The sequence below is a fragment of the Nannobrachium achirus genome, assembly GCF_963921795.1.
Source record: "Nannobrachium achirus genome assembly, chromosome: 18".
NCBI classification, from domain to species: Eukaryota; Metazoa; Chordata; class Actinopteri; order Myctophiformes; family Myctophidae; genus Nannobrachium; species Nannobrachium achirus.
Window position 1 is genome coordinate 19859174 of NC_137825.1, and position 10019 is coordinate 19869192.

At 45.2% G+C, this 10019-nt stretch overlaps 1 protein-coding gene across 1 annotated transcript; it reads right to left on the minus strand.

The window, feature by feature from the left end:
* Positions 1 to 245: 245 nt before the first annotated feature.
* On the minus strand, positions 246 to 9333 carry ush1gb (Usher syndrome 1Gb (autosomal recessive); the record flags this gene model as incomplete). Its single annotated transcript, XM_080748208.1, has 3 exons — positions 246 to 1079; positions 1766 to 2222; positions 9164 to 9333. 3 exons carry the CDS (start codon positions 9331 to 9333, stop codon positions 246 to 248), a joined length of 1461 nt encoding a protein of 486 aa, XP_080604334.1.
* Between the last annotated feature and the right edge of the window lie 686 nt (positions 9334 to 10019).

Genomic DNA, 10019 nt, shown 5'->3' on the forward strand with positions numbered 1-10019 from the left:
TTGTGCAATTAAATAAAAGGAATGGTGTTAAGAGTTTATTTTTTTCATTGTCTGGCTCTGGGTGATCATCCCAGCCTTGGAAAACGGCTTTGTTATCATGTGCCCGAAAAGGTTGCGGACCCCTTGTGCAGACTTTCACTTCAGTGTGGTATTCAAGGTGTACCAATCAATCAATCTGTGAGGAACTGAATGCTGTGAGATGCTTCACCATTTAAAAACATCGATATAAACCCATATACGGACCTTCAAAGCGCAGTGTCTTCAATGGCGTCAGGGTCCTCAAGAGTTTCAAGGCGTCTCTTGCAGGCGTCCAGCAGCTTCTTCCTGGGGCCCAGGGGTATGTGGATGCTGGTCAGATCCTTGTCCGAGCACAGCAGCAGGGCCTCCAGGTCAATCCTCTCCCGTAGGAAGATGGGCATGAACTCACCGAGGCTCTGGGAAGCCAGGAATGTCTCCAAGGGGCTGTTGTCCGGCTCCAGCTGCTCTTCCAGCCCAACGTCGGTGTCCTCCCAGGGCAGTTCCTGCAGGTTCCTCTCCTGCAGGCTCAAGGCACTGCCGACACTGTCCTCGTCCAGGCTGGGTGAATGCCGGGGCAGCCTCCCGCGTAGGCGCACATTCGGCGCCCTGCCCACAGGTTCGCTCCCGGCCACGCTGCCCTCGTCCCGCGCCCCTATCCCGAACATGCCCCCGCTCATATAGTTCCTCCTGAAAACCATGGTGCCCAGCCCAGGTCTGGTGAACAGCGAGTCGCGGCCGGAGTCGCCGCTGATCTCCGAGTAAGCGGCCTCGTGGAGGCCAGGGTCGCTGATGGCACGGGAGATGGTGTCGGCGACGTCGTCGTCGTCGTTGTAGCCGCGGGGGAACATGTCGCGGATGTTGAGGCGCGAGCGCTCCTTGGCGTTGGCGTAGGTGCCCTGCTTGAGGAACATGACGTCGCTGCCGAGCTGCAGGCCCGAGAGGGAGCGCACGCTCTTCCTCCCGTCCTCGTAGATCTTGAAGGTGCTGTCGCCGTGCTGCTTCTTCTTGTCCAGTTTCCTCTGGATCTTGGTCTTGCCCTTGGCTGTGGAGTGCAGTGTGGCCTGAGAGGAGAGGGAGAAGTCGCCAAGCAGCCATTATAGCCCTGGCCATGAGCACGGAATAAATACACTGAAGAATGAAGAATTTAAGGGGTCGCTATTGATTAAAAAAAATAACAATACCCCTTTCTTTCCCCAATTTAGTCGTTATGCCAATTATTTCCTCCCCACACACATTTCTGTGTGTTGTCACTGCTGTTGTATTCTACTGAGTCACCTGCCAGTGAGAAGCCCCCATCAGGGGGCCTCCATCTTACACTCCTCCTCGATGACTATCACCCTCCCCGCCTGGCTTCCTGCCGTCCCCAGCTAAATGATGTTAGGAACCAAAATGGACCCTTAAGGGTAACTCAAAGAGTGTACAAATGGAACCAAATGGACCCAAACATTAATTTTACAATATAAATTGGGGTCCCAGAGATTTAAATGGCAATAAACGGGGGTCCGCGTAGCTTAATTCATGTCAAACTAGATGGGTCCTTGAAATTCAAACGGTTGTGAATCACTTATAGAGCCGTAAAATAAATCTTCTCTTATGGGGGCCCTGGCATCTCTTTTCAAATGGCAGGCTAATTAAAGTGTCAATTTGGGGGTCCTTGACATGAACATGTTTGAGAACCACTGTCATAGTGTGACAGTGTGACACTATCACATCCCTGTGATAGTGGAAAGTGTACAAGTGCACATACCTGCGAGTATGGCATGTTGGCGGTTACGGTGTTGAACTGGGGCAGCTTGCGGCTCAATGTGCTGCCGCTAGTGTAGCTGGAGAAGCTCATGGCGTCGGCGTTGTCCATCTCCGCCGCCTCCTTCAGGAACCTCCTCTCCATGTGCTCGTGGTGCCTCCTCTGTAGCTTCTCGCACTGCTTGATGCGGCGCTCGGCGGCGCGGAACGCCCTGTCCTTCAGCTTGCCCACCAGCTTGGGGTTCAGGGTGATCTGCTTGGCGGCGATGGAGTCCAGGTAGCGCACGCAGTCCATGTGGCTCTTGGTGGCGGCCATGTCCAGCGGCGTGTGGTAGTCGTTGTCCAGGCACCACACGTTGGCACCGAAGGCCACCAGGAAGGACAGGCAGTTGTGGTGGCCGTTGGCAGCTGCCAGGTGGAGCGGCGTGTTGCCCCAGATGTCGCACTTGTCCGGGTCACCCCTGATGGACGGAAGAGTAGGGGCAGGGTGAGAAACAATGCTGATCCATGTTACAGTTATTATTGTTGTTGAATGAATGAATGTATTAGATAGATAGATGCTTTATTGTCCATGCGGAAATTCATTTCGTACCAAGCAGCCATCAGGATACAAAAAATCATAACACATAAATACACAATACATAGACAGATCACAATACATTGACAATACTGCACAGCTCCTCTCTTACATAGAGGAGGAAAATAGAAAAGGCTACCAGTCATAGTTCAAGAGGGCCGGCATCACATTACATTTTATGAACAGAACTGAGATGGGGCCTGTTTGTTCAGAAGTCCTATACTTGTGCCTGTGGGGACAAATGATCTTAGCCTGCAACATTGGTACATCGTACCGTCGTCCTGATGGTAAAAGATGGTATTGACTGTATAACGGGTGCGTTCTATCCCTAGCAATAGCTTTCCCCTTCATAAGTACCCAGGTCTCATACATTGCTGTCATACTCTCAAGTCGTAAACCCTGCTATCTTGCTGGATACATTGACGATATTATGGATTTTATGGAGTTTGTTGCAGTGTTGATTCATAATTCACTGCCTACACTGGCTAGGAAGGGAACCCTAGAGTAGACATTTCCAAACAGTGTGCCAGGGCCGGAATTTTGAATATAAAAACATGTCCATGTGGCTCTAATTGCCGCTCTTGTTCTCTGAAATAAATGCACAATTATTTTATGTTTTCCTTCTATTCTGTGTCAGGATATATCCACCAGGAGGCAGTGTCGCCCAAGCCTGACTTAGCGTCAAGGTTAATCTAATTCAATCTAATTCATTTTTAAAGCTGGTTTGTATGGTCATGGTCATGTTTTTTCTTTATTGTTATTTGTCAGGTCAGAAAAAGTATTGTGTAATTAAAAGCTCAACAAAACATACCATAAAAAAGGTATTCACACAGTTTAAACAAATAATAGCAGTCTACAGTCGTGTTCCATGGATTTGTAGCCGAGGGTCCAACAGTTTTCATTTCTAATGTGTTAATATGCACTGCTCTGGGCTCCAAAAGGCCCTCCCCTTCCTGCCTTTTACCCGCCCACATGGCCAGGCATTAGCTAAGGGCTGATCAATAATTGAAGTGCTGCAGGTTAAACATGACAGAGATGACTTTGAATTATTCATCCTACATGTCAAGTCTTTTTTATTTTCTCAGACACCCAAGAGACGTGGTGACCACGCACATGTGAGGTCACCACCTTTATCAGCCGTAACCCTGATTTCAACTTCCCGTCGGTGATGTCACACCTTGTCATTAATAGGTATACTAACACCCAAGACGGAGATAGCAAGACATGTCATCTCCGGTTTACTTCCCGTATCTTTGTCTCCGTCTGGAAGTGTACACTTTTTTACGGTCTATGAGTTTGCAGCTCTGACATCACTGTGATGTCAGGGGAACCACACTAACAGAATCCCTTTTATGCCCATATATGGAGTTCCCTGATGTCATCAATATTAAGCCCATATCTAACAGGACTTCATATGGGAATGCCCATATATGGAGGCCATATCGGCCACATACCACATTAACAGAATCCATATATGGCCAAGACAAATGGCCAAGACAGCCCATATCTGTGTGGCTGGTTCTACAGATAGGGATCTCCATGTATGGGCATAAAAGGGATTGTATGTATGATGTCAGACGTCATTGGACATTCACATAACGAATAACTGAGTAGGCATGTTTGGGCTCTCACAGCATATCTCCATATACTGAACATGGATACCAGGGGTACCAGGGCTCTCCATATACAGTATGGGTAACTGGTCCGATATACATCACTGGCCAGATGACCAAGACATGGCGCGACCTCGGTCGCTTGTCGCCCTGAGGCGTCTTACTAGTATTAGTAAGCCTAGCACTGGTAAGGTTGTATTGTTAAAGAGCCTAATTGCTGTTGGGACAAACTGAACCTGATTTTGAGATTTTGAGGTGGTTTGGGTTTGCTCAGGAAACTCTGAGAAATTTTCCCTTTCATGATTTTTCCTTATCATACAAGCAAAGTCTTGTTTTTTTTCTACCATTTGAGACGTTTTGTAAATATGAAATACAATGTTTTGAGTGTTTCCTGAGCATTCTAATTCCATTTCTAAATCTCAAAAACAGGTCAAAATGACCTGTTAGTCATGCGAGTAAACCGTTCATTCTTGCAGGGCAAAGAAATGAACAGATGCTTGTGGCTGCTTTTCTGGCCTGCCAAGATGTTGTGGAGAGGATGACTCACACCATAACTCATTGTGTGTCAGTGCATGGTCATAGCCAATCACGGGCCACAGGCTGTGTGTAACCGTAGCCAATCAGAGAGGGGCAAAGGGTGACATCATAATATCAAGGCATATATAAGGCTGTATATGGGTAGCCTATTCATCCAGTTTAGAGATGGGACGAGTGAGGAAAGGGGTAAGGATCCTCTAGTAACTATTAATCTACCAAATGTCTATCTGATCAGCCCAATGCAAGCTACAGGATTGGTCAAGCTTACATGACATTTGGCCATCTAGACTATAAATAGCCAGGTGATCTCTAGACGGGATTCATGGGAGCGGCCAGAAGGGAAGCGAAACCCTTCCCAACAGCACCAAAGTATAGTGCAGCCAGAAGTCATCAATATTATCTATTAATTCACCAAGTCTGATATGCTCATATGCAAGCTTGAGGATTGGTCAAGCTTCACATAACATTTTGGCTATCCAGACTATAAATAGGCGATCTCTAGACGTGAGCGGCCTGAAGGGCACATATGTTCCAACGGGTAAGAATAAAGAATGTATCTATGTGTTCCAGAGTTATGAACTCTGGAACACATAGATACATTCTTTATTCTGATTGAATGAATGAATGTTTTTATCTGGAGGGCCGAATTGTCATGTGAAGCTTGACCAATCCTCAAAGTATCCAATCATCAGACCGGGACGGACACTACACACATATTCTGGACGTACGGGACAGATAAAACCTGTTCATTCTGGACTGAAATGACCATATATGGACATGAGGTGACAGACATTTTGTTTTTGATAAAACCTGTTCATTCTGGACTGAAATGACCATATATGGACATGGGACACACATTTTGTTTTTGATAAAACCTGTTCATTCTGGACTGAAATGACCATATATGGACATGGGACACACAAAGCCACTCCTTGGAAGCGGCTTTCACCGCTTCAAAAAGGAAAAAGCGAATTCTCTCCGTTTTGTGCTGATTTTGGGTGAAAACAAGCCACAGTCAACTGGCTATATCTCTGCACTGCATTATCGCGGCCTGCATTTTTTCCCCCATAGCATAATATTCTATGATTTATTTCTCTTTGTGTCTCCATAGGGAATCACTTCTGGTCATCAAAGGATTGGCTTAGGAATGCGACAGAAACAAAGTATCCAGGAATTCAAGTCTCCTTGTCCTTGGGGTGAATAATCGATAGAAAAGGTTATTTTGGGGGTTTTGGGTAACCCCCAACAGCTCCCTTGGCATTGTATTAATAATGCCCACTGCTCCTAGTTATGATGGGGAAATGAATGCAAGACATATTTCACATGAGCTGTGACAAAAACCTAAAAAGGGTAAAACAATATTGTTATTACTATCATTATTATAGGCCAATATCGTCCGATAAAACCAGCCTACCTATAAGTCAGACAGGCTCTAGTTCAAAGAAGTTTTTGCAGTGTTAGCTAATTGGGTAATTGAATATGTTACAAAGAGCCAGCCGAGAAATGACTCACTCTAGAAGAACGAAAAGGAGAATCACATCCAACTGTCCCAAACAGTAATTTGACCATCACAAACTCTGCCAGGAGGGCAAAGTCAGAAGAAACAATAGCTGCCAAAACTATCACGTGTACGTAGCTACTAAATAACAAATGAAATCAGAGTCACTGCTAGATCTACTGAAAAAAAATATATATATACAGAATTGCTGCTCACACTAGCCAATAACAATACATTGCAATCTGTGTTTGTGAAATAAATCTAGAGCTTGTTCTTCATTTTTTTTATGTATAATTGTAGTCTACCTTTTGCCATGAACAGTTGAACACAGATCCCCAGCACAGCTTTAGTCATCTTTGCCTGAGTCATATCCACGCACGGGGTACATCCTCCAGAGATTAACAAGAGAAAAATATGCCCAATCCATCACAGTGACCTTTGCTTTGCTAGTAATAATCCTCTTGCGTTGCGTTACTCGCCAGCAGCGGCCTTAACTGCCCCCGACTTTACTGCATGCATTATAAACCTGTCACTGAGAGCATGACATATAGTACAAGTACACTATTCCACTCCCTTCTCGGTGTCTCTCAGCCACAGCAAGCCATCGCTGCATCTTCTAAATTCATAGTAAATACTATACCTTTTCTAAAGCTGCTTTGTGTAACCTCTAACAAAAGATAGCGTCTCGTGCAGTGCCCTTGTACAATGGGACTTTTACCCAACTAATCACTGCGGAAGATAGACTTACAGTACAGCTAAGTCCTCTTAATTCTGTCTATTCTTTTTCGTCAAAACACTGAGCGCAAACTCTATTAGGGTAGGAAGGCATTGTGCTATACAATGAGAACATGGCTAATTAGCTTGTGTGTGTGTGTGTGTGTGTGTGTGTGTGTGTGTGTGTGTGTGTGTGTGTGTGTGTGTGTGTGTGTGTGTGTGAGCGAGAGAATGAAGCTGAAACTAAAGAGTGCAGATGTTATCTTTAAGTACTGTACTGTAGCTAGGTAACTTACAATGTGGCTAAAGGAGTTTGCGCTCCTTGAGTAATTGATCTGCATAAAAACGGCCTCTGTGTTGTTGTGTAACTGAATAGGATTTACATGGTTACCAACAGAGGTGCGGTTGTTGTCTAATTGCTCAGTGTGTCCTCACAATCAAAGCATCACCAACAGCGGCCAGAGGCTGAGGGATTGAATACAAAGTCATATTGTACACGGACTGGAGCCCAATCAGCACTGTGTGTCTGTGTGTGTGTGTGTGTGTGTGTGTGTGTGTGTGTGTGTGTGTGTGTGTGTGTGTGTGTGTGTGTGTGTGTGTGTGTGTGTGTGTGTGTGTGTGTGTGTGTGTGTGTGTGCGCGCGAGCGCATGTCCATTTACTAGGGAGACAAACCTCCTGCCCATGACCTTTCACTGTAATTAGACTGTAAACTTGCCTAGCAGACCATCCAGCAGCACTGATCTGATTTGATGCTTACGTTACACGATTCTTTAGGTGGCATGTTGTGGTTATTTGTTATGTGTTCACATAAGATATGTCACTAAAATCAAATGGGAGGGAAAGTTCCATTATTGAAATGAATGTCAATATTAAATGATTTCTTTCCCCTTATAACCCGCCTTATAATACTGGACTTTGTCTTATTGTGTCTGAGCTTCTTATTTTTTTTCTTTCTTTTATTTGTTTATTTTGGAGGGACAGCATGTATTAATGAATAACACATATGATGCAATGTAAATACACTGGATTTAGAAAAGAAAAATCATCTGTGGTCCACAGCATAAAAAAACAAAATATGAAAACAACAAAACATACATCAGTACAATCAGTCACCATAAATAATGCAATAAATAAATCACAGAAAGATGGTTACAATCTAAGATGAATCACACCTGTGTGCAGGCTGTGTCGTGCATATCTCCTTGTATGGGCCGTTCTGTCCGTGACATCAGCTGTGGTGATGTCGGTCTATGCGTACTTACTTTCTATGATGTTAGTCTCGTGTGAGCTGTTGGTACTACATATTAGGGACATAGGGACTTACTGACTAGTCAAACATGAGCGGTTTGCATCACTCAAAAAAAGTCAGTCCGAGACCATGACAAAAGGTAGACATGGTTTTGTGGTTCTCATACATTTTTGGCTCAAGGAAGGCACCTCTGTAAATCATGCGTTTCATCCATGGCACCCCTGAATTACATTATTACTTTACAGCACCAGATACACTGATGTCATATTACGGTATGTAAATATGTAAATATTTCCCCCTAATACAACATGTCACAAGGAAAGCTTGAATCCCAGCATCCCTATTATGGGGAGAACATTCGCCAGAAATAGCAGATATACAAGGCAAGCTCACAAGAGTCACAAGTCACAGCTTGCAGATCGGCAATATTTGCCAATTTTGAGATTTGGTGTAGATTGAAAAAGAACGCACCAAGTACAGTAACGATCATCGAACCAAGTATCCTGTGTGGCACCCCTGGATTCGCATCAAGGCACCCACTTTGAGAAACCCTGCTCTAGCCTAGCCATTAAGTGACAGTGCTGTAAGTGAATCTTTTTGTTAAAAAAAGGTCAAACTCTATAATCATATATAATATTTGCTAAAGCAAATATGTGTCAGGGGTCTTGCCATCTCTCCAGTCCTGAGAGAAAATACAATGTCATCAGAGACAAGACATGCTATTTATCAGCTGTAAGTTGGCCTTATACCATCATTGAAGTTATTACCATCACTTCCAATCTCACTTGTCTATCCTGTTTCTGTCATTTCTCTATGCTGATTGGATGAAATTGGTATGCCAATGCCAACCTAAACCATTGTTTGTTTGCTAAAGAGCTGGAAAGTAGGCTAGTTACTAACTAATAATGGATATCAGTGGTTACAAATGCAATATAGAGCTTGCTTATTGTAACAAAAAATAAACAGCACCTTTAATTAGAAAGACTAATTCCAGTTGAGCTTGATATTAAAGAGAGAATCAAAATGGTTTGGATCTCTCCTCAGAGAACTATCCGTTCTGGCCACCCATCATTTGTGTCACTGACTGATGCAGCCTGCCCTGCAGCAGGTCGCAATTCCTGAAACCACGTGTTCTGGCAAGGGGGCGCAAATTAGGCAAGCAATGTTTACAGAGAGAAGCCAAAAAGAGTATATAATGTGTTTTTGAACTCACCCCCTGGACACGATGAGCCGGAGCGCCTCCAGGTTGCCGTGGTAAGCGGCCCATAGCGTGGGTGTCATGCCATCTTCGTCCGGCGCGTTCAGGTGCTTCCGCGTGGCTTCCTTCAACACGTCCAGGTAGCCATCCCGGGCCGCCCGGTGGTACCGGTCGTTCATTGCCATGTCCTGGCAGGCTGGCTCACTTCCAGTCAAATAATGGCATGATATTCGGAACGTGGTTCGTTTGCCTCGCCATTATAGGCTCGTTTGCCCAGACAGGACCGTCCGTGTTGTTTCTCCGCCCGGGGAGAAGCGAGAGGGCTCACGCAGGGAAGGAGAGAGGCTTGTGTCGTTGCCATGGTAACGCACACGAGGTCAGGTGGTTGACAAAGAAAAGGAGTGGTTAAAGGAAATGGAAACGCCCACTTTTCAGAGGGGAAGGGCTAACCTCGTCTACCAGGCTTTCTCCGGAGAGAGAGCCTGGTGTTCGTTCACAACAGACCGTTTGGTTTCCGCCTAAAGCGCGGAAACCACTATAGAAGCGGCGTCGCTTTGATTTGGTCCCCTCCGTTTGTTTCCCCAATCCCTTTTAAAATGCTGGAGTAGCCTACGCAGTCTTGCCAGTCGCTACGAGTTGGATTAAAAGATGCACATACCAAACGAATTTTTTGAAGGCAAAACTACGCCTCATCAAGGTGTTTATTAGGTCGGCCCTAAAAGTATGTCCTTGGGTGCAGGGGAATGTTTTGGGTTAAAACTGAATCCGGTTGATAGTTCCGGCCAAAGTGTAGTCCGTCTAGGACTACAACATGACGTAAAGTGGTTTCCGCTCCCGACCGGATCAAACCCCGTAAAGTGAACTGATCCCA